This window comes from Dunckerocampus dactyliophorus, chromosome 8 (assembly GCF_027744805.1).
Source record: "Dunckerocampus dactyliophorus isolate RoL2022-P2 chromosome 8, RoL_Ddac_1.1, whole genome shotgun sequence".
Taxonomy (NCBI): Eukaryota; Metazoa; Chordata; class Actinopteri; order Syngnathiformes; family Syngnathidae; genus Dunckerocampus; species Dunckerocampus dactyliophorus.
Genome location: NC_072826.1, coordinates 7,888,666 through 7,914,136, shown reverse-complemented (window position 1 = coordinate 7,914,136; position 25,471 = coordinate 7,888,666). Strand labels below are relative to the sequence as shown.

The window sequence follows — 25,471 nt, the reverse complement described above, 5'->3', positions numbered from 1 at the left end:
TTGGCCACACAGTCACAGTCAGAAGACCTGGGATCGAATCTCCGTCGGGCATTTCTGTGTGGAGTTTGCATGTTCTCCCCGTGTGTGGGTTTTCTCCGGGTACTCCGGTTTCCTCCCACATTCCAAAAACATGCATGTTAGGTTAATTGGCGACTCAAAATTGTCCATAGGTGAGTGTGAATGGTTGTTTGTCTATATGTGCCCTGCGATTGGCTGGCGACCAGTCCAGGGTGTCCCCGCCTGTCGCTCCAGCATACCCGTGCGACCCTAATTAGGAGAAGCGGCATAGAAAATGGATGAATGGAAATTGCATGTTGAGTACAATAAATGTGTACATGTTGGCATGTCTGCAGTAACATTAAAAGTACGCCCTGCCGCTCATGCCCCCCTGATAGTTCACCGCCATTCCCCCAGGGAGGCCCGCCCCACTATTTGAGAAGCACTGGGTTTATTTGGGACTTTAAATTGTCCGTAGGCGTGAATGTGAGTGTGAATGGTTCGGTACCCTGTAGCTCGCCCGAGAACAGGATAAACATCAGAAAATAAATGAATGAATAATTTTATATTTGATTTAATTCGGTGTTTTTTTTCTGTCTTCTCTTTTCCAGGTTTTGTAGAGCTGAATCTCATATGTTGACTATTTGCTACCCGCTACTGAACGCAAACTCAACATCTGGAACGCTGAGGCTGCCTCAGAAGGAGAGGACATCGAGAGAGAGAGAGAAAGAAAGAGGGAGAGAGAAAGAGAGCAATCAGAGTCATGGAAAATTCCTTTTGGATGTACTAAAAAAAAAACAAAAAAAAAAACTTTGGAACTCAGTGAGAATTTGTACCACCTTGGTTTGCCCTTGGACCTTTTCTTCTGCACATGTAAACACACCTCCTTCCTCTCAGAACCCTGCTTGAATGACAGCTACTTTACCTTTTTCTGGACCACCACAACTTTTACTTGAGCAATGAAGGGGGGGGAGGGGTAAAAGACAAAAAAAAAAATCTAAAGAACTTTCAATGACCAACCCCGCTGAACTTTTAAAGGGAACATGGATGTCAAAAGTCCAACAAGAACATAAACTTTTTAAAAACTGAGTAGAGGATTGCCCAAGGAGATGTTTTCTGTAAAATGCTTTGCGTTTGGGCCAGTTGACTTTGAAGAGACTTGAAACACAAAGGAACAAATTCCAGAAGAGGGACCTTAAGTAGGGAATGTGATATTATCAGGACACAAATTGGCTTCGACATGGGATGGCCGTCTTTAGCTTCGGAGTGCCTGTCCGTTTCCAGGGGATACTGTTGCCAAGGAGAACCATAGCAACGGTCTCCAGGGAGTCTTACCTGTCATTCCTTAGTTGTTTTAGGGACCAAAAGACCAAACATTTTTATTGCTGAGGACTTGTAGCGCGAAAATACTTGGACCACTCCATCTCTTTCAGTCAGCGTTAACTGGCTCGACGAGAGCTGGACTCAAAAGAAGTGTACATTTCCAATATATGTATACACACACGCACAACGCTTGTATACGTGTGTATATACATAAACATTGCCAATATGCTTTTGGAATACAGGCAAAGCTATTTCGGATGACCTGATGGGGTCTCTCACGTTGTTAAGTTTACAATTACTCCAAATGTTTATTTTTTTGTTCTCTTCTCATTTTGTCTTGGGAGGGATGGAGAGTGCATGGGAGGGGCTGCTCCGCATCACAGCCTTATCTTTTTTAACTTAACATCCTAACCTCATAGATAGAGTAACATCAGAAACGTTTGAACTATATGAACTTGTTTATATTTGCAGTACATATATATGTATAACAAGCATTCAAGAAAATGTATTCATATATACAGCATATATGGATAAGCAGATATTACTCACAAGCAAATATATGTACTTATATGCACATATTTGATATATGTGTGTCTGTATATAGAACGGCTACCGACTATGTTGAGCTGTCGTTTTTTTCCCCCCGGTAGATTTTAGCTGGAGTTTGAAACATTGCTCTGCTTGGGATGAATCGCAAAACTGGCAGCTCCCAAAAACTGCAGGCATTCCTATCTCTGATTACCTATATGCTGACACACAGTATACAGTATTGCTAGAAGATACATGTGTGACAATGCACATTATGGTGTAAATATTGTCTGAAAATGCAAAAAGCCACATCTCAGTAGCAGGCTTCAAGAAAAATCAGGCTCAAGTATTTTAGAGGAAAAGGACAATTATCTTCGACTCTATTCCAAACATATCTTTTATGCTTTTGCACGCACGCGCATACACACACACACACACACACAAACCTCTTTGAAACTTGAACCAAAATGAATACGTCTCACAACCCTTGCTCTCTTCTGCATTCAGTAAAGTGCATGTAGCGTACGGGCTGTCACCATGTCAAGGTGTGCCTTGTCACCTGCAGAATCTGCCATCAAACACTGTGCTCTCCCCACAAAAAATATCACAAAAGAATAAAAAAAAAACACACACACTTCTGCAAGCAGCCAGCGCACTATTATGATGTCAAAACTACAAGCAGACCCATATCAGTTCTCAGCATGCATGTCTACAGGAACAAACTGAACACTGTCTATCCATCAATGTCTTTTGGGGGGAATAAAGCAACATCTGGTCACATGATGAAACTTCAGTTAAAAATGGGCATTAGCACACCTGCAAGCACAGCTACGAACTATCAAAGCTGCAGGCAAGGCACCTGTGACGAAGTCCAAATTAGAAATAAAGCAAAGGTCGGGACTGAGATTCTAGAAGTAGGCAATAAATGTCAAGGAAGCTGTTCTGCTACTGACTTAAAGCGATACTACGCTTCCGGTTGTATCTACGGACAACTCTTGGCATGATGCATATCTCTTAGAAGATGCTATATTGCCGTACGGCCTACGTTCTGATGTAATTAGATATATTTAAAAAAACTGTAGAGTGGAGCAATAAGTATGAAAAAAACATGTATCCATCATAGCCACTGAGGCAGGTTTCATACTGTATGACTTTCGAATACAATTTGTGGTAATAGCCACAAATGCAGTACGTATACAAAAGGTCACCAGAGTTATTGGCCACGCTCATTCAGCTGCTGGAGATTACTCAATGAATATTTATACTTATTTATGTGAATTTTTATAGGGCTATATGACACTTCGGAAGACCACGCTTCCTGTTAGGTGTTACTAGTTTTCCTATAAATTCTTCATTATTCCATGTCCCCATCTATGTTGAACCTTTTTAGCTTGTTGAATAATTTAACTGCTAAAACCAGACAGGCAAAAATGTTTTTTGTTAAGACTTCAGAGGACGCCTGTGCACGGCTTGGGTGCGCTGATAATAAATGTCCCGAGCATGGCAAGCAGTGACTGGTGCCCAAGCTGTCTTTGAGCAAGCAGCAGTAACAGCTTAAGCTAAAATCAGCTGAGTATGTGGTGAGCCCGCTTTGACTGCACTGCAAAAACAAAAGACAAAAAAAGAAGAGCGTGTTGACGTGGATTTGTTCTAGTCACAGGTGGTAGAATGCCGAGCACATCATCTTCATTCGACCGCAAGTTTACATGAGGGAAAAAAAAAAAAAGTCTAAAAACGACACCAGGCAGAGCAGAAGTTTGAATATAAATATATATATAGAAATGTAAACATAAACCGATGAATATACTGTAAATTGTTTTTTTTTGTTGTTTTTGCTCCGTTTTCCTCTGTACATAGGTTTGCATATTTTATAGGACTTTTACTTCTATCTACAAGGACTGGATAAAGTACTTTAAATACTCAAAAAATATATATATATGAAGGAAAACATGATATTGCTCATTAAAACCAGGTACAAAAAGTTGCTAGGATACAGTGCAAAATGTAGGACCTGACCAAGGCATTTATCCAGAAAACAGTCAGGGAGAGCATTGACCTCAGTTAGAGCTTAGACACACGTTGACCTATTTTATAAAAGAAATACTTTAATGGGTTCTTTTCATTTGTCTATTTATTTACAAGTCATGTCTGAGATGATATGCATGCTTTCATGACATTATTTTTCTATGAGTTGGTACGTGACCAAATAGTTTTTATATGACATGCATGGGCCACCGGGTTGTGGTCCACAGATGATCATTGTTCCTGTCTTCAGGACCATGCCTTCAGCACTTCTTAGAAGACGGAGAAAACAGCTCCTATTGACCAAGTGATGTCAAAAACAGATTTTAATCTTTTATTTGCGATTGTTTGTTTATTTATTTGTCAAAGTGTATTTATTTATTTGTGCTGTTTGATCCAAGATCTGAGCTCTTTTATTGCCATTGAGGGGTCTTGCATAAAAGTGCCACTTTGTATCACCATCACTTTACCTCTTTAATGTTGGAAAACTCCAAAATATCTACGACGGAATAGTCTACTTCCTGTTTGAGAGCAATGCAGTTGGCTACTGTGTTTCTAAGCCTTATGTACATTTCTGTTTATAACTTATTTAAGCTGGCTTTGTCGGTTTAAAGGGGAACTATGATGTTTGCATTATTATACTTATGCAGTATAATGTATATAATGGTAATGCTCATATCAAATCTGGCTTCCACCTGCTCAGAGTAGATACATAGCGCCAGAAATAATCATACTTGGTCCCTTTGGAAAATGTAAATCGATTTTGTGGGTTTGATTTTATAAAAAAAAAACAAAAAAAAAAACCCTAGTTTAGCACCCCCTCTTTAATTAACTGTACAATCAAACATATATGAACAACTTTTGCCTTGGAGTCACAGTGAGCTTCTGCAGTGTAAAGTGCTAAATTCTTAATGTAAAAAAAATTAGTGACATATAACAGAATTTTGGTCACAAAAACTTCATTCCCCTCCTTCCATTTTCTTGCTTTGTATCGTTTGACAGAGCTCTGATCTTGTTCAACTGAGAGCAAAAGTCAAGGAAATCTGTACTTTGCCATCCAAACTCATGTGAGTTCCTGTCATTTTATGTACTAGGATACAGTACATGCTTTTATTTTCAAAAAACTCAACAGTGACTGAAACATCTGACGTCATGTGTTATAAAAGGGATCATGGAAAATGTATTTCCCAATTTCAGCACACAGAGAGTGGGGAAATGAATGTTGCATAATCAAGCTTTGCCAGGTTCCTGAAGAACTAAGCTTCTGATTGGCCAGTGCGCTTTAGGCTCCCGTCCCTGACTTTCAAAACGGCACCATTCTCTTGTTCCCTTGACTCCTTTTTTGTAATTTTGAAATGAATGATGCGTCTCAGCTTAGGCCAATAATAAAGCACAGTCTAGAAGAACGTGTCTTGTGTGGTGTCTTGAATGTTGAGAACATACCCTGCTGGAAATTACACTCACAAGCAATACTTTTATTTTTGGTCTCATTTTTCATGACCCGAACTAAACTTTTCTTATCATCCTCTTCGTGGAACACTGGACCAGCTTGCGAGGGTACTCGACGATGGGAGTTTGCCCAACCGGTTCGCACATGCTTTGTGGACTTGGAAAAGGAATTCAATTCAAAGGGTTGGTGGCAGCAGGAGCCTGGTTCGCATTGTCGCAGTCAGTCGAGCCCGTTCCTGGTGAAAGTTGACCTCCGCCAAGGCTGCCCTTTGTCTCCGATTCTGTTAATAATTTTGATGGACACAATTTCTAGGTGGAGTCGAGGAGATCAGAGCGTCCATCTGTGCTATTTGCAGATGATGTGGTCCTGATGGGCTCATCGGGCTGTGACCTTCAGCGTTTACTGGGGCAGTTTGCCGCAGAGTGTGAAGCTTCTGGAATGAGACTCAGCACCTCCAAATCTGAGGCGGAAAAGGGTGGGTTTCACCCTTAGGGTTGGGAGTGAGGGCTTGCCCAAGGTGAAGGAGTTCAGGTATCTCAGGGTCTTCTTCACAAATGAGGGAAGGCTGTAGCCTGAGATCGACAGGCGGATCGGTGCAGCGTCTGCAGTAATGCGGTCGCTGTACCAGACGGTCGCGGTCAAGAGTTAATTTACCGGTCCATCTACGTTCCTACCATCACCTACGGTCATGGGCTTTGGGTCGTGACTGAAAGAATGAGGTCGCGGATACAAGCAGCCGAAATGCCTTTCCTCCATAGGGTGGTTGGACTCACCCTAAGAGATAGGGTCAGTCATCCAGGAGGAGCTCAGAGTAGAGCCGCTGCTCCTTCACATAGAGAGGAGCCAGCTGAGGTGGCTCAGGCATCCACTCCAGATGCCTTCTGGACGCCTCTCCCTGGTGAGGTGTTCTGGGGAGAGGAGGCAGACCTAGGACACGCTGGAGGGATTATGTGTCATAGCTGGCCAGGGAACGCAATGCTCAAGTTTATTTATATTCAAAACATAACAGTAGTTCACTTGAAAACATATTCATTTGTAATTAAAATCAAGAGAAAAAAGTCGCATAAGACTAAGTCAAAATCAAACAAGTTAAAAATGTATTGTTCTTGTCAACAAATGAAGAAAATATCCTCCAACATCTGGCTTTCTTCTAAGTCCTGTCGGTGACTCAGAGGATAAGGCACTGCGGGGGTACGCACACTTCTGCAGACTGACTCGGGGGTGGTGAGGGTTGGTCCACGTTGCGATGTTTTGGCCCTTCGGGCTGACGGTTTGCATTGCTCACATGCCGGGACCGGACTAAAGATGTCCAATAATTCAACTAAAGAAAAGTCCAACCTGAGGGGGAAAAAATAATGTTTCTGTTTGATTCAACATACAGTACTTTCTTTCTGCACAGGCATTTAATGTGCACAGCTCATCTTACGCTTGTAAACACCATTAATAGAAAGCCAAATCACTCTATTGCTTCCTCAATTATGGACTGATCCCTAACAAGCAGCTTTAAAAAGCTAAAACCACCGGTGCACCCTAGCAGAAATACACAATTTAATGTCGGCGCGAGAGAGGAAAAAGTGCAACAGAACCTGGTGCCTTCTTGCCTGGAACAGAAAAAAGGGACTGTGCAGTGAAATAAATAAACCAAAACGAAGGAGATTAGGCTAATAGAGATTCAATCCCTCAGTCTGTCTGGCTTGTTAAATTATTCAGTATACACACACTGGAACGATGGCCATTCAAAATACAAAACATGAATTCTTCAAAGCATGCTCCACTGAAGTTACTAACATAATTCTCTGCTAGTTTAAAGCCGCATACATTTGCATCACATGCAGCACTGCACACAGCTCTCCCATGGGACCACGCTTGGTATGCACTTGTTGATATGCATGTGTATGGTCAGCAGACAAGACATGCTGGTGGAGCATCCCACTCAATGTGCATATGAAAACACCTTTATAGAGGCTGTTTTCCAACTTGCTTTCAAAGTTGCACAAAAGCCTTGAAAGTGTTTTGGAAATTGTACTAATGTTTTAAGAGGGTTAAGTCAAGTGAGGGAGGATAACTTTACACAAAACCTACAGATGGAAGCTCACTAAGTTAATGTGTTTTCCTCATTTGGTTTCCTGCCTGTCAACAGGCAAAAAGAGAGACTGAGCAAAAGTGAGAGTGAGTGGCCAACAGAGGGAGAGAGATGGAGAGCTGGGAAGCGAGTGCAGCTTTGTGGATAGAAGAAGGCAGTGAGGGAAGGTGGGGGAGGGACTTTGGCTGAGTTCCGTCTCGCGAAATGTGAAAATTTGCATTTTTATTTGTTGATTTATTTAACGGACAGGGCTCTCAAACAGCCATCCATCAACAAACGACATGCTGGTAATGAATAATGCATCACTTAACGGCGGTCACAATCTATAACAAGGGGTGGGGAGAGTGGGTGGGTGGGGGTATGCGTACAGTTTGGTCAAAGTGGTAGGGGAGCGTGGGTGGGGGTGAAGGGGGTGGCATAAGGCAGGAAAGAATGCCAATAGAGTTTCAGATGGTTTATACTGTGCAACAGAGACTTTTGTGAGGTTACAGTTTGAGGTGCACCCAGGTATTAATATCACCTACGAGACTTCTGGTAAATCTACGTCACTGCAACATGTATTTACAATAAATTCAACAGAAGCAGAATGTGAGAAAAAGATACTATCGGGCTCATTTTGTGAGCAAAGACAGACATTGTTGTTTACAGACAGCATTTATGTTAGTGGCAAACCTGGGGTCAAATTCCACTGAAGTCCTTTGAAGCATGATTAACTTCAAAAGTGTGTTTTGCTTTTTCTTTGGCTTTTTGTGGGGGCTTTTTTTTTGTTTGTTTGTTTTGATGATGCCACCGCACTTAATGGACTACCATTAATAGCAAAAATATGTAGAAGTGAAGTAGTGTGATGATGACGACCATAGCACGGCAAATTGAACTTATTGCAAGTCTCTGTCCTGGCAGTTCAGTCAAATGTGCCAATCGTCAAAGGATGATATTTTTTTTTTTACTTGTTTTTGTTTTATTATATAGCAGTTAACTTCTTTTCATACGTGTATGACAGTTACGAATGCCATCAGCCAACCTACCTCTCCACTTCCTTAAACACAGTGTCCATAATCAAAGGGTTAGTAGTTTTATTTTGCTGTCATTGCAGATATCGTATTTAGTAGGGGTGTCACAACATTTCTCGTTCAAAAAAAAATGTCTCGCGCTGATAAATAAAATTAATTAATCACGCGATACATGACAATGAAATCAATACTTTTGCCGACCTCCATATATTGCCATATGCATGCGTGTCTGTTTTCCTCATCTCTCGCCTCTAAAGGGGGAGGAAGAGATTTTACTCTGTGCATTAGTTCAGCACCAGGATGCTTCATGGAGAGAGACCTCTTGTCTGTCATACAATCACTTTGTCTCTGTGGGGGAGGCAGGGCCACAAGCATACACACACAGCAGTGCAGCAAAGGAGCCTTGTGAGGAGCAATGCAAGGTAATGTAGTAGAAATTACCAGGAAAAAAAGATGATTGCAAAGCCAAAATTGGTTCAATAAAAAAAGTTTGTGTGTCCAGTCATATTTTTTCAATGTACTTTTTTAAAAATTAATGTTAACATCTCGCCTCGTTCTCGTGGACCCAACCTCGCGCATCGTCTCATCTCATGAGTTGAGTTGGGCTCTAGTATTTAGCTTAATCATAGTGGTTACCTTCCACTTATCGTAAAGTCCGGACTATAAGCTGCGACTTTTTTCACACACTTTGAACTCTGCGGCTTAAACAGAGATGCGATTAATTAACGGCTAAAATAACTACAGTTCCCATTATGCTTAGAGTGCAGATTCAGGAAGTAGTGAATTGGACTAGTGACGTGGACGCTGAAATCACGTTTTGAAGTGTTATGCAGCGATCGTGTTTCGATCTGACAAAATCTTCTACAGCTTCTGCTAGGACTACTTGGACTGCGACAGCTTTTGAACTTGGAAACAAAAGCATCTTACGTCTCACTCATCAGAGCGAACAAGTGATGCTGGAAACACCGAGTATAGGTAGGATTGCAAGGTTTATAGTGTGTCTTTCGGGGGGGGCAGAGGCATGCTGGTGCCAGCAACTCATACAGAGGTCTGCAAAGATAAATAAATATTACAGGTTATCAATAGTAGTTCAAATCAGAGATGGTGTAAAAATAACCCTACAAGGGGCATGACAGAAAATATAATTGCATAATTATATATTATATACTATAATATTATATATTATATTCTAAATAATTGAGAACCACTGTTTTAAGCACAATTAAATGGCAGGCTTTATTCAGCAAATGCAATTTTACAGTTTTTCTCTCATTTAGTTTGAAAAAAAAACATCCACAGAACTCCCCTGCATGCCTTCTTGCTTGTAACTCTGACTGCACTCTTTCATTAAAGATAGCTATTTCACCCTGACGCCCTCATTCATTTGCAGTCCAAACAGTACGACAGAGGGAGGAAAAAAACCCTATAATGGCCACTGCATATATACTGCATGTCAATTTCCAGACCAATCATGGATCACGTACGTTCGCGGACCCACAAATTTTTGGTGAAAAAAATTTGTTATTGTATTTTTTCCTTCGAAAATAGGACTTTTTTTTTCCCCACAGAAAACACAACTCATTCACCGTAAGCCCGTAATAATTTATAAATACCTGGTAATACAGGTAAAATGTACAGCATACCTGTACCACTGTTTTTTTTAGCCATCCATCCATTTTCGATGCATTTATACTAATTAGGGTCGCGGGGGTATGCTGGAGCCAATCCCAGCTGACTTTGGGCGTGAGGCGGGGTACAGCCTGGACTGGTTAATGTGCCTAGCCAATGGCAGGACACATATAGACAAACAATCATTCACACTCACGTTCATACCTTTGGACGTGAATTTAGAGTCGCCAATTAACCTAACATGCATGTTTTTGGAATGTGGGAAGAAACCGGAGAACCCGGAGAAAACCCACGCACGCACGGGGAGAACATGCACATTGCACACCACACTGATGCTCGAGCGGAGATTCGAACCCAGGTCTTCCCGATCTCCTGACTGGCCAACATGCTAACCACATAGACACCGTGCTGCCCCCTTTTTTTGAGCCATGTGCCAAAAATAAATATATTTGTGGGCGTATCAATTACTCTCAGTTTTGTGCCATTGCCGGTGCTCCTGGAAAATAACTTGTATTTCAGATATTGTTATTCTTCTGTAAGTAAAATACAAATATCTCGGCCAAACCAGAACATTTTGACTAAATAAATGTTTCCTGAATCTTAAAAGTCAGAGACAGACCTCCTAATGGCTGGTAGTAAAAAAAAACACAGTCTGAAGCTAAAAGTCCAACAATTTTAATAGGTGTTAGAAGTGCAAATGGGTGGTAATAAGATGTGATACCATGGGTCCCCAACTGGAATTAATAGGCATCTGCTGGAGCTCACAGCTTAATATGGCCCATGCACTGCTTTGTTTAAGAGTTACTCACTAAAAGCTGTAAACATGAAACTGTAAAAAAAAAAAGAATTAGCTCTACCCTTCTTTGTCCTGAAGAACATCATAGAGTCAATACTGCATCTCTTTACACCTAGCACTACCATTAGCAGATTCCAGAAAATCTGATAAATGAGAAGGACAAATGGAATTTAATTAAAGATGATAAATGCAACAAAACAGATCTGCATCAGCACTGCATTCAACTTCCTCCCACAGCATAAAGATAGGCTTCCACATTAAGGGAAGACACACTTTAGCTACGTATTGGAATTTTGTCCATCATCCACAATCCTGATGTGAAACATGACCACACGTCTTTCTATTTTCTGTGCATTCTAAAGAGAGAAAAACGGCTAAAAAAAACAACTAACATGTGGGAGCTAACAATGCACGCAACAGGACACACTTAGTTTGACTATAAAGCCCTTAAAAAACAAAATCTGCAAAAAAAAACCTTATTTACATAACTGACTTGTATATAAACCAAGCTACAGCGGCATTGCTATTGTAGCAGCTAACCAAATAACTATTTTGTTGGCGTAGTTGTGCAGCGCTGTTCAAAACAACCAGATAGGACACCAATCTGTACTGACTAGGAAGCAAGAACAAGCATATGAACAAGTACAAATAGACAACCATATTATCTGCAAAGTATTAGCCCTAGTATTAGCACTATGTGCTCCATGTATTAGAATCAATATCATGGTGACTTACTTGATGGTCCAGCTGGTCTGGGGTGTCTTTTCCAGTTTATTTTGGGTAGGTGGAAAAATGTTTCTATCACTGCAGGGATTGTTAGCACTAACAATTCTTCATTTGTTGCGCTTGACACGCTGCTGTTGTTGACGGAGGTAGCACTAGATGTGAAACCAATGCGCCCAGGAGAGAAGTTCCGGTAATGTTTAAAATGATCAAAATACGGTAAAATACTGTAAGTATTGTGTGTTATCATGAACACACATAGCCATGTTACTGCATAGCCACAGAATGTATATAAAATGATAAATCATTGTTGGAGGTTTTTTAGAAGGCTTTCTAGTGGAAATAGGTGTGTCCCATGACGTGCATTGTTAGCTCCCTCATGCTAACTGTTTTCTTCTCTTTAGAACGGACAGAAAAGGGCCACACGGTGGCCTAGTGATTAGCATGTTGGCCACACAGTCAGGAAATCGGGAAGATCAGGGTTCGATCAGGGTATCTCTGTGTGGAGTTTGTATGTTCTCCCCGTGCATGCGTGGGTTTTCTGCGGGTACTCTGGTTTCCTCCAGCATACCCGCAACCCTAGTGAGGATAAGCGGCATAGAAGATGGATGGATGGAAGAAAAGGGAAAGACGTGCTCATGTTTCACAGTGGGATGGATTGGGGTGATGGGAAAAATTCCCAAAAATGTTGAAATTCCAAAAAAAAGTGGTTTTCCTTTAAAGTAGAGGGCATAAAAAAGTTAATTTATGTTTTGTAAAGTCTGATGCTTGTGTGAATAACACCTTCTCTCAATACCCTTCTCAGATCTTTCACGCAATTTCCATTTGTATCCGTCTTAAACCAGCTTCCAATTTTGGCCTTGCATTTTTCCCATTGCAATGCAATGCTCGCCCTCAACCCCCCCAAACTTACTTTTAACATCACTGCCTCTTGCCTTCTCCATCTCATTACTGTTGCAGAGAGAGGAGGGAGGGCAGTGTGTGCATCCAGAAGTCTGTTCAATTACACCTGCTGCAAGGTCCCTGCCAGGCGGACTAATGGAACGCAGCATGTCTCCTGACAGGCTGGCCGCAGTGCTAGCAAGCCCAGTAAAAGCTTCATTTAGCATCTTACAGCCAAAAAGTTAGCTGAACTAAGATGTGTCATAATTTGCCTTGGAAAAATTGTAATCTTTGCAAAATCTTGTTTAAAACACGAGGCTGTTACTTAAATGCACTTCAATACTCTTCCTGTAAGATGAGTCCAATGACCGCCTCAGTCATTAAGTCATACAGTCCCTCTAGGTCTTTATGATGTACATTGATTTCTAATACAAATTTGTGTTGACTCATGATATAGGAATTTCACTATTAGGGAAGAAGAACAAAAATGGGTCAGATGCCATCAAGTATTTGCCATACTGCAGTTCCGTAATATTATCCTTAAAAAACACACACAGACAAATTACATATTTCTATAATAAGAAAACGATAATCCAAATACCTACGATGTCTTAATTTAAGTAGAACTTCCTTTGAGCATTACCTAAATATGGTTAGTGTAGGTGTAATTATATGCATTATAAAATAATCCTAATTATGTTTGAGCTAACTGAAACGTTTCAGTTGGCACAATGTTTCTGCCAGCTTTATGTAGGCCTATGCATCTTTTCGTGCATTTGACAGTGCAAATTTCTGGATACAGATTTCATAGTACTTACCTATTTTCAGGTGTCTTTTGTGTCACGGGGACCGTGGTGAGCTTCAGAGGACTTACAGGCAACTCTACAGGTGATGTGGCTGTGTCCTTTTTTGATTGCACCGAGGCTTCTGTTCAGCAATGCAAGATAGAGGTTGTAAAGAAGCCAAAGTAACAAATAAGAGCCTCTAAATCAACAATACTATCTGACCCAATGGTAAGACAGGACAAAAAAAAAAAACGTAAGAGTAAGAAGTCTCATTGTAACACATGCAAGAGAGCATTTATTTGCCTCTGAGAAAAGTTAACCTAAAATATAGGTATGTATAGCCCCAAATGCATCTTAAAAAGCTTCAAACAACATACCTTGGCAGTGGTGCCACCTATTTGTCTGATTATCCCATAAAAGCTTACAGAACATTTTTCTATTTTTTCTTGCGGTGCCCTTTTTACAAACATTTTTTCAGCTCTATACTTCAATAAATTTGGTGAAATGAACTATGCGCCATGTCAAGTTCGAGACAAGTATCAATTTGCATTCCTTATCAAGTGAAAAAACTCACCACAAGAGTGAAGAGTTTTGTCCAACGGTGCAGTTTGTGAACCATTGTCTTGTAAATGCCGTCTTACAGGACGATTCTCTGTGCCACGAACACTGCAGACATTAGACCCAAAAGCAGCAATTTTCCTAAACAATCGCACACGTGTGGATTTCATTGTGTGAATGAGCTTCATGGCTAAGTGTGTCTACCTGGAGGGTAAATTTTGGTGGTGAGGAGAGTCTGGCTGTGGAGTTTCCTTATTTGCAATTGAGCTTCCGAGTTTAGATTGACAAGCTTCTTGAAACCTAGCACAAAAAAAAAGACAAAAACTGTCTCATGGTAATAAACAAACAAATAAATAAATAAATCACAAATGAAAATGAACTGGATCATTTTGCCCACCTCCATATATTGCCATGTGCATGTGTACAGTAGGTCGGAAATGCTACATCCAGAATTGTAAATTAAACAGGCACCCCCACACAATTTTTGTTAATAACTGAACCTTACCAACTACTATTTTCTATGCACAGTACTATATTTCATTTTGACAAAGTAATGACATGTTCATGCCAGCAGTAAGGAGACTCGAGAAGTTCGCTTTAGCCATGCGATCAATAAACAAGCTCAATCACGAGAAGAGGCTAACTTTTGATCTCTCTATAAATTTCACAGTCACTTTTACTGGCTACACAGTGCTCCCTAGCCTGTGTATCCTTCGTTACTGGTCCAGATTCCCCTAACCGGTAACACATGCGTGTCTGTTTTCCTTGTCTTTTGCCTCCAAACAGGAAGGAAGAGAGTTCACTCTGTGCATTGGTTTCAGCGCCTAGATGAAATGATGTGGGTTTACAAAGAGTGTAGTTTAATACATCGCAAACGAGATGCTGCTCTTTTAATACAGCTGAAAAGCCAGCATACCAAGAAATGCTGCAAATGCTTTATAGACAGTAGAAATTGCCTGTGAGGAAAATACATGTCATAAGCAGCAAATCCACAACTTTACAGAGTGAAAGATGAAAAATATTGTATTATGATATATTATTATTATTATTATTATTTTATATTACAATAACATTAGTGGTATATTTGGTCTAAGGAATCCTGACAATAATATCCCTTTAGCTTCAATTTGTGGAACAATAAACATTTCAAAATGCACCTGCATTGTTTTGTGACTCAGTTAAGTAACAGTTTGTTTGTCCAGTCAATTTTTTTATTGTATTTTTCTTCAAATTCATGTTACAATCTCATCACATCTCGTTCCCATGGACCCGTTCTCATGCATCGTCTTGTCTCGTGAGTTGGATGTCTCGTGACACCTCTGTTAACAAGTGAAACAATTATTTAATATATTTAAGAATAATAATTGATATTTTAATTGTATCAACATAAGGTCAATAGTAACTAATATTGTTACCTTAGGTTTTTGGCTCTACCTACCTTTGACAATCAAGGCGTGACTGGCACAACTGCTCATTCTGTCTGCTGAGCCTCTCCTCCTGATCAGCCAACCGTGCCTGCAGCTTCTCTCGCTCCATCTCCAAGTGCATCTTCTGCAGCAGCAGCTGGTGCCTCTTCTCCTCCCAGTCCTCTCGACCAAGTAGAGGGCTAGTAAGGCTTTCCTTGGCCTCAGCAGCCAAGTTATTCTCACCATGGTGCCTGTGTGGAAGTTATTACAGTATTGTTTAATGCCATCACTACATCTTTAAACTTCATAAAGTTGTGAGTGCACACTTTTATAAGATCAACAGTACCTTTGGATGAAGGTGTTCTGGCAGCTACTGTCAAGGGAATGGCCATTAGTTCTGCGTTGCTGGGTGCCACATCCACTGTCTTGGAAAGTGCCTTGATTGGGCTGCAATTCATAGTCCCTTGTCTGAATTCTATGCTGATTGATTTGCTCATCAGGGGGACAGACCTCAACATCATAGGAAATGGGGGTAGAAATACTGACAGTTTGCAAGGCTCTCGTTCTTCCACTACTTCTCCTGTGCGCTTGTGGCTGTTGCGCTCGAGTAGGAGCAAGGCTGAGGTACGAGCCATCAAACAGTAGGCCATTAGCTTGGCTAGTAGTTCTGCTGGGGGCTTCTTCACTGCTGAGCACCTGGACACAGAACAAAAAGGACAATTAATGCTTTTTGACCAATTTGGAAGGTCTCTGAAAAATGTATGTGTGTTTTTCAGCCAGGAGATGAGACTGCTTCATAACCCATACACCATGCCAAAAGTGGAATTTATCAGTGTTGAATTATGCACCATTCACAGACTTCATGCCCACGGTTGTGCAGTAAAATGTTCCCCACATGAATCTTTTTAGGCCTTAAGTACACTTTCTTACAGTGTATGCACCCAATTACAATGACGTGCGCCGTACTATTACGCTTACAATATCCTGTTTAGACCTGACAGAGGCAGAAGATTAAGAGGCCAATTTTCAACTGAGCATTACTGGCAGGTAAACCAAGGTCAGGCACATTATGAGATAAACATAAGGAGGAAAAGCCCATCTTAGAGTTGACTAGGGTAGAGAGAGTGTGACTCATTTGCTGAGGGTCAGGGAGCAGGCAAACACACATTATTCAGAGCCACAGCGGGACAATGAGGTTGGCCATGTCATCTATTCTATCTCCAGATGCTTAGGCTGAAGAGTGTCTTCCCTTCTTAGGTGTGACCTTGAAAGAGTTTTACTGTGGTGTAATCATATCGAACCAAGTGACTTCAGGGGACTTTTACAGTCAATTGATATGCATTATTTTGGCACTTAGCCATAAATGAGCTGTTGCATGAGGTCTCAGTGACTGCATTAGCAGCACACCAAGCCTATACTGTACTCTACCTTGCAGTGAGCTTGTGCCTGGCTAAGCTCAGCAATGGACTGGTTGAGCTTCATTTGTTGCTGAGAAAGGTACTGTTGGTAAAGCCCAAGCAGCTCCTGACACTCTCTGTACTGCTGCTGAAGGTCTAGGGTACCAAGGGTTAAGAAAAAGACTATAAACACAATCAAACATGTCTTCAGTTACAGTACTGAGCTGACCGGAGCCACTATGACAAGTGGAGGTCGAAAAATAACAACATAGCTGATGAAATAGTATGGACGCTGTTCATATAAAAAGTGTGTTTAGTTATTATGCCGACATTGCTTCAAAAAGTGTCTGCTTTTAAAAAGGTCACTCTATGTAGATCAGCCATTTTTGTGAAGGAAAAGGTTCTCTTTGGGGGAAAAGAAAAACAGCAGCTAGATTTCAAGTCAAATTAAACCATTGTCTCTTCAATCACATACTGTAGATGCCAACTATTGACAATCAAAATCACAGAGGCTTTTTTGTCAGCAGGGCATTGCATACACAGTGCTATTAACATCTTCAAAATAATTTGACAACAAACAAAACACAAGCATTCATACTGTAATGTCGACATACTTATTTGTACTAATGTCATTGCACATCCTCCCGACCTCCATGCTCAATGTGTATACCAGGACTGATTAGGGCAAAATACATGAAACAATCATTTCTTTTCTGACTGTGAATTTTTGTACCATTTCTTGATAGCTTTTGTTACTTTCACATCAATTTATGTCATAAGTGTGCCTGCAAGTGAAGGTACTTAAGTGTGCAAAGGACTTCAGAATTGACAGTAGCGTTTTGCGTACACACACTCATGATGACGAAAGGACACAGAGAGCAAGTGGACGATAAATGGCATATTCTGATTAATAAATCAGGAGCATTTATATCTTGCCAAATATGTTGCGAGTTGTACTACTTTCCCGGGAGCCTCCTGTAGAAATCAGGAGTGTTGGCATCTCTGCAATCAGTTACAGGATTGGGAATGTACAGACAGATCGAAAAAGGGGCCAGAAAAATCAGAGTTTCTGTTATGGCACAGAATTTTCACCATCTGGTTCGATCCATGCTGTGCTGAGCTGAGCTGTGCAGCGCCGTGCCCGGCTGTCTGCCAGACAGAGAGTTGGCAGACACAAGAAAACTAATCTGGAGCGGAACTACTGCTGCGCCTCAGGAGCCCACTAATGACAGTGGCACCACCGCACCACAGCAGCACATACAAAGATAATGAGCATGAGCTACACACAGACAAACTCATACATATTCTATAATCAACCTCTGTCTTGCTCTGTCTTTCTAGGACACACACACTGAGAGCACCATTTCCCCACCTGCACTTACACTCCCAAATAAAAGCAAGCTGTACACACACACCCCCACCCAAGCTGACCATAAAGTGTGTTTCCTCCAGGCCATATCTTTTTATTATGGTGGCCCTGCTACCCCAGCTGATGAGTTTCTCAGCATCCGTTTAAAAAAAAAAGCCCAGATATTAAGAGGAAATCAAAGTTCAAAGTAGAGTCGTATTGAAGAAATAGTTGGCAGAGCACTCCATAAGGAAACACACTTTGGTTGTTAGAGGACTTCAATCAGGTTGAGGAAATGAAATGGAGGGAAAGGGAAAAGAGGGGAGACAACTTTGAAATGAGGACCAGACACAAGACAAATGCAATGCAGCAGCTCCCATAAACATTGAGAAATGTGAGGAAACACTTTGATTGAACCCCCCATCTAACTAAGGCGCCTCCCCCCGGCACTGATAATGTCTATGGAAGTCTTGCTCTATGGAAGGCTTAAGGACATCACAAGGACATCACATCATGTAAACCGTTGCTGGGAGGTCTATTTATGCAGCATGAATAAGGACGGGTCTTGCTGGGGAGATACTGAATATGCGTTTCCAGCTACACACTCAGTTCAGCCCAAGCTTGAGTGTGTTGTGTGCTGCAAAATGCATGCTATTCATATGTCAACCTACTGTATTTGAATAAAACATAATTTCCACAGGAGTTCTTACCCCTAAAACAAAAACATACAATACATCCCATTGAATACAAATGGCTGTGGACCACACACTAAAACAAATACACAATAAAGAATGGCTTGTCGGGCATCAATGTTCTATTACTGTACGTCAGTGGTTCTCAATTATATTCTGTTACACATCCCCTAGGGGACAGACATGTTTTTAATTTTGTAAAAACAGTTATACATATATTTGAAGACAGAGCTTTGTGTTAGTATTAGTTATCAGTATCAACATTTCAGCTTTTTCTTGTCACATTGTGCCTTTTGCTCTATTGTTCCCATTTTTGCTCTTTTTTTTTTTGTTAAATTTTTAATTTCTACTATGTGCCACGGGCTGAAAAAAAATGAGCCACGGGCCGCAAATGTCTCCTAAGGGGGGACAGAGCCGGTGTAGCGTCTGCTACACCTTGATACCGGAGCATTATGTATGTATGTAAACTAAACCGTTTGTCTATATGTGTCCTGCGATTGGCTGGCGACCAGTCCAGGGTGTACACCGCCTGTTGCCCGAAGTTAGCTGGGATAGGCTCCGGCATATCCCCGTGACCCTAATGAGAAGTAGCGGCATAGGAAATGGATGGATGGATGGACTACATTGGAATGCAGCAAGTGAATAAATGTATTGCAATTGATGTGAAATGGACGAGGGGTAGGATTAAATAAGCTTTCCTACTCCTTTCGGACATGTGGAACGGCGAATTGAACTATGTGATGGAGTCCACTGTAACTTGTATGCATGTTCAAATCAAATTAAACCATTACCATTACCATGAAGCTAAAGCATGCTTATAGGTTGACATGGACATGTAGTACCAGCAAGCACTATAGACAATCTAAACCAAAGGAGGAGAAATACTGATAATGTTCTACTTCTGTGCCAGATGCTACACAAAACATGCTTTCTCTACAGCCTTGGACATCAGCCAAGGGCCAAGTGCTCGACAAGCCCATGGTTTACATCAGAGTTGCGAATTGCCAACAATGACTTACTCCTCCCCACTGGTCCCAAAATACTTAGAATCAAGGGCTTGGGTTGAAGAGGCTTTAGACAGGGCCTGTCAAACTGATTCACTTCCCTGTCAGGCTGAGACTCAAATGAAATTATGAAATCCACTTCAAGGAGGAACAAATTTGCACAGGAGGGGGAGAGAATATTTTAAAGCCTACTTTAGCTCACAGAATCAAACAGATTGAGCCAGAAGCAGAGTGTAGTGCAGAATGGGAGAGAGATTGATGACTAGAAATGTGTTTGTAAGGAAGCAATGATGGGGAATTAATTGAAGCTGACAGCTTGCATAACCTTGTAAGTGCAAGTGAACCTAAAGAAAAGTCATCTGCATCAAAGTCACACACACAAAAAAAACTAGAGAAACAAAGCAAATACAAACAATAATAAGAAAATAATTACTCCAAATGTATCTTGCAGTCCACAGGTACAAAGCCAAAAACACCCTAGCTAAATATCCCAGTTCATAAAAATGGTGTGCCAAATATCCTAAAAATGTGATGCGGGGTTATTTTAGTAAAGAATGCATTATTTCAGTCATTTACATTTCAAATTAAGATCTCATTTGGTTAAAATAAATGCTAAATGCTGCATTTATAGTACCTTGTAAATGTAAACAAAATGCATCAAGTAGCTACAAATAATGAGGAAATGACAACCATTCGGGTCACAAATAAATTAAACCACAAATCCCTGTGGTGCTCAAAATGTTCGTCAGCGCTGAAAGCTAAATTATATTGCAGACCGGATCTACCACACACTAAGTACACAATTTACCAAGTCAAAAATAAATAATAATGACGCGCCGACCTGTAGCCCCATTACCCCAAGAACCGTTCCATTCAGCCTGTGTACGAAAAAATTGGGAATTCAGTTATTTTGGTTATTAGTAATAAAATTACAACTGATCACATTATGATAATTATTGAGGAAAAAAAATGAAATATTACTTTAACTGCATTAAATAGCACCTTAGTAGGGGTGTCACGGGACACTCCGTTCTTGAGACAAGAAAATACACAAGATTGGGTCTGAGAACAAGACGAGACATGATTTTAACATTGCTTTTCAGAAACATACAATGAAAAAATAAAAAAATATATATGAAAATATATTGCAATCTACTAATTTAATTATATTACATAACCTCTTCTGCACTCTGTGTGTATGCTCCCTGCCCCGCCTCCACCAACAGAGTGAGACTGTATGACTGACAAAAGGGCTCACTCAGTTCATGCCGTCATTCTATGAAACAAACACGCCAAGGTGGTAAAACCAACGCACAGAGTGAACCCTCTTCCTGCCTGTTTGGAGGCGGGAGACGAGGAAAACAGACACACATGCACATGGCAATTTATTGAGGCCTGCAAAATTATCAAGTTTATTTTCATTTATTGTGATTAATTTACTTAGTTATCATCATCATCATCCCCAGGCCTTGTGCTCACAAGACAGTTTTTTTTCAGAACGTGAAATCTTGTCACGTTTTAATCTCACGAAATCTTGTGACACCCCTACACCTTAGTATCTTCAAGGGACTCTTGTTTCATGATGCTTTGACAGGACCGAGGGAGAAAATGAGTTTAAATCAGTTTTCAGCCAAGCTATTGCCTTTACTTTAAATGATGGATTAAACTATACGCTGTATCACATATACCTTCCATTAAAACACCAATTTAAAAGGACAAAAAACTCTTTGTTAGAGATCCAAATGTCAAGGTTTAATTTGATCATGGGTTCATCCAAAACTGATGGATTGAGTTTCAATCTCAGCTTCTGATAGATGCTTATCACAGAAAGCATGGATAAAACTAGATTTCCACATTATCCACATTTCCACGTTATTATTGTCAGAGAACAAGACAACAATGGATTAGTTCTCGTAATCATGGAGCACAACGTGAAAAATTATTCAGGGGCACATTCAAACAAGACTTCCCACCTCTCCAAAAGATTACACTAAATGGAATTAGTTGTGGTTCCTGCTGTGCTTGTGCTTTAATGTACAAAACCCTCTGAAACAAACTCAAATCTGCTCCAAATGTCAGCTGAACATCGAAATATCAAGGTTACCTTTTGCCTCTCATCCTCAGTGGCTTAGAGCTAAAGTTTCACCCAACATTTCTTACACCCTGTAAACCCTAAACCTTGGTTAGATAAGATAAGCTAAGGCGTAAAGGAATTACATTTGACAAGCCTCTCATTCAGTGTGTTTGCCTTTGGTGTCTCCTTAACCTTTCTGTGAAGTGCCAGAACCTTATCCCCAAGAAGTGTGGTTCATGACTCTTGCTCACACTTTAAAAGACTACGTTATCCCCCCCAGAGGTGCTTGGAACCTAACATTTTTCCCTCTCAAATAGCTTTTAATGGAGTTTAGAACTTTGGTGTAAATGCCAAGTCTGCAAGCCAGAGCACATTTAATTGAGCTGTGCCTTCCTAATTTAACGCACTTCCATTTCCAATCATACAATTTACCAGCAGGGTCAATTACTCTTCATATTTCGCAGCAATTTAGCCTCAACTGATTGCTGTGGTTTAACCTGAGTAGAATTTTAAAGAAGACAGCAGGGTGCACAAGAACATTATAACATTGTTAGCCACAAATTACTGAATAAACAATGTGCTGGCTTAGTTTGTGTGAGGGGAATTGACATCCTATGCGTATAGGAAAGGTTACAAAAACACTCTGAAAAGACACACAACAGTCTTCTTAGCAAATACCAAAGTTAATAGATGCTTTGGAGTTTGGGCCATTGCTCCAACCGTGAAATTGATTTTGTGCACGACAGCAAATAAGCTGCAAGCATTTACAAAAGACAACTGTGGCAGGCGTCAAAAAATTGAAATGAATCTCCCCATTTGTCAGCCTCTGGTAGAAAAAGAGCCGCTCAGGCCTTAACTAAGACAACACTGCCCCCTGTAGACACCTTCTATGCCGCCACAGTTACCACAGACCTCAAACTTCATAGGTACATCAGTACAGTGAAATGCCATTCAATATAAGCGTTGTATCAAAAATTCTGCCCTCACAAAGATAATACTGATCAGCATCCCTTGTAAAAGAATGTATTAGTATACCTATGACCACTGATTGTAAATCCTGCACCTCAGTGTAATAAGGGGCCAGAGTGTGCCAACAACACACATTTCTTAAAATTAAAAATAATTCTTCCAAGGCCTGAAAAAAAAAACAATCACACCTACCCACTGCAGTGCTATTACCATGTCGCACTCACAACAGATAGCCTCACAACTATTAAGAAGGTCATCAATACTTTCCTAATCAAATAATGAAGTGGGTGGGTGAAGTGAGTGAGGGATGAGCCTTGATTTTCTCCCACCCCACACCTTTGTCATTTGAAACATGTACTCTTTGTCCCACTGGCACGTCCTCAAGTGACAGGCTGTTTATTTATAAGACTCAGTGTATATCCTATAGCTATAAAAGACTGTATATATATATATATTTGCCGCACTGCCGCCCGACCTGTAAACAGACTCAGATGTACAAGATCAATTGAGTTACCCTTTAAACAGGAAGAGATTAAAGGTAGTGCATCACAAACCCAATTTTAAAGTGCAAATTTAGCACAGCATGATACACACTCTAGGGATCTTAAGAGATAGCAATAGATTTTTTCAAATTGGTAGAAGCATCATTACTCGGAAGTTACAAGCGAGGACCCCCTGGTTTCCTATAGAAGTGCACAAAACTTTTGTAATCTCCATAATTCAGGCTCCTTCAGTTCTGGCTATGAAACTGTGAGAATACTGAAATGATTACATAAAATTAAATGAAACTGTTAGTGATTAGTAATCATTATAGTTTAAAATAATTGTTTCAGTGCACTCCATAAACCTCCTCCTCCTCAGAATCAAAGGAAGCTGGCCCTCATCTTTTGAGGATTATTACTCAGACGTGGATGACAGAGAATCTACAAAGACCTTCCATAAGCTCTGCACCAGTGTTGTTTTGGCAATTATTTTGTATTTTAAAAAAAAAAGGATACTTTCTCTTTCATGTGCTATGACCAGGTTCTGTTGCTCCAGCTGTTGGATCTTGCGCTCAAAATGATTGTGTTCATCTTTAAGGCGCTGCACCGACTCATCTTTCTCCTCACTCACTCTGATAAAAAGAGAGAACACAGTACTATTTTAGTGCTAAATTGCTGCACAAGTAGCCTATTTAAATCAAACAGGAGAAAAATGTAATATCTCATGTCAGTGGTTGGGATTCCCTTGACATGGACTCATAACATGAATTAGTCCCATGCAGCTGACTACCTGGCTAGTTCTTCAATGAGATTTGCAATGCGTCGCTTGTCTTCAGGACAGAGGTCTTTCAGGCAGACCTGGCTCTGGGCTCTGCTAATGTCAGATATAACCTAAGAGACATGACAAAAACAGTGAGTTGGAGTCAGTTCACCCATATTACAAGTATATCCAATAGGGGGCCTCACCTGGTATACTGGGGGTATAGAACCTGATGAAAGGCTGTTGTCTGTGGCTGCCGAAGCACTGGCAAGGGGCAGTGCCTTTTTATTTAAATAAGAACACTGATCACTATTTAAATAGCAAGCTTTCTTGCCACTTTTCGTTATGGTACTGACTCTGACTTGCATCTTGGTGCTTTTTTTACTTGTGATATTTGTGCTGCCTGGTTTGCGAGAGACTACTTTGTCCACTCCTGTAATAGAAAAAAAGGTTAGAGGAAGAGAATTCCACATAAGCACACTGTAAGTCTGACAATTTTATCTGAGAATATGTCAAGAAATACAGTACTCCCAGCTATAACAGCTACAGTAGTCTCACCAGGAACAAATGCCAAAGGCTCCTCCTCATCTGATACTGTGTAAAAAGAAAACGGGAGAAAAATAATTATGTTATTAGCATTTTAATACAAAATAAAAGTTAATGATTTTCTGATTTGTCCACTTTCTATTTCTTAGGGCAGTGGGCAGTGAAAAACACAAGATCGATATGTCAGTGGCGAACTTGATTTAGGCTCAGCAGCTCAAACAATAATCACAGTTGCACAATCAAATACAGGATATTCATCAACAAAAACTACCTTTATAGATACTTTTTTTAGTGCCACAGTTACAAGTGACGTATTATTTACAAGTTACGAGTCGATTGTGTCAGTCTGAAGTGTTTCTATTGTTAACCTCTCCCTTGTAGCTCAACGTGTGACAAAATAATGTACACAAAAGTAAGTACGTCGGTTAATGTAAACATGTAACGTTACTTTACTTTTACTTAAAATAGCCATAATAACAAACTATCACAATCATTATAGTTGTGCGAGATATAGTTAGTTTTGCTAGTTAGCTGTGACTAGTTTGCCAGCTAACTTCCTCTAAAACTTAATATAAGATGTGCAGTTTGACAGACCCTGAAAGTTCTACATTCAGGATCCATGGTGTCAAACCACTGTATTTGAACGACTGCATTGAATGATAAAAGTAAGCATACCACTATTTGTCCAAAATATTCCAGACTTCCCATTGCTTGTTGCAGCAGCCGCCATGTTGAAACACCCGCCGCAAGAGACAAGGAACCAAACGTTGCTAAGGAATGGTGGTCCCGCCTCTTAGATAGAGCAATGGTTGTGATTGGTAAAGTCTCAAAAAGGCGACTTTCTATTGGCTCAATCATGTATTGTTTCTCCTGAAGATGCAGAATCTTCATGAACAGTGCAAACCGTTGTCTGGTGCGAAATATAAAAAATAGAGGAAGGAATTTTAAATAAAATGAGAATAAAGTTTACAATATACACAATAGACATGATCAACTTAATGTTGAAG

General features: G+C 40.5%; 2 protein-coding genes across 6 annotated transcripts in view; one reads left to right on the top strand and one right to left on the bottom strand.

The window, feature by feature from the left end:
• The window catches only part of celf4 (CUGBP, Elav-like family member 4), a 117,120-nt gene extending 111,844 nt beyond the window's left edge, over positions 1 to 5,276 (top strand). For all 4 annotated transcript variants that reach the window (XM_054784616.1, XM_054784615.1, XM_054784617.1 and 1 more), the window contains exon 14: positions 609 to 5,276. The gene's annotated coding sequence lies outside the window, so the exon portion shown is untranslated. The remainder of the gene's footprint in view (positions 1 to 608) is intronic.
• kiaa1328 (KIAA1328 ortholog) lies at positions 4,682 to 25,304 on the bottom strand. Of its 2 annotated transcripts, XM_054784612.1 has the most exons (13): positions 25,140 to 25,304; positions 24,477 to 24,512; positions 24,125 to 24,351; positions 23,949 to 24,049; positions 23,675 to 23,790; positions 16,621 to 16,745; positions 15,739 to 15,888; positions 15,539 to 15,639; positions 15,225 to 15,443; positions 13,991 to 14,086; positions 13,803 to 13,894; positions 13,262 to 13,370; positions 4,682 to 6,658 (listed from the first exon to the last, which is right to left on the bottom strand). In XM_054784612.1, exons 1-13 carry the CDS (start codon positions 25,192 to 25,194, stop codon positions 6,430 to 6,432), a joined length of 1,656 nt encoding a protein of 551 aa, XP_054640587.1. In that variant the 5' UTR covers positions 25,195 to 25,304; the 3' UTR covers positions 4,682 to 6,429. The 2 variants fall into 2 exon arrangements, with proteins under 2 accessions (XP_054640587.1, XP_054640586.1); XM_054784611.1 differs by having other exon boundaries at positions 15,539 to 15,888.
• Between the last annotated feature and the right edge of the window lie 167 nt (positions 25,305 to 25,471).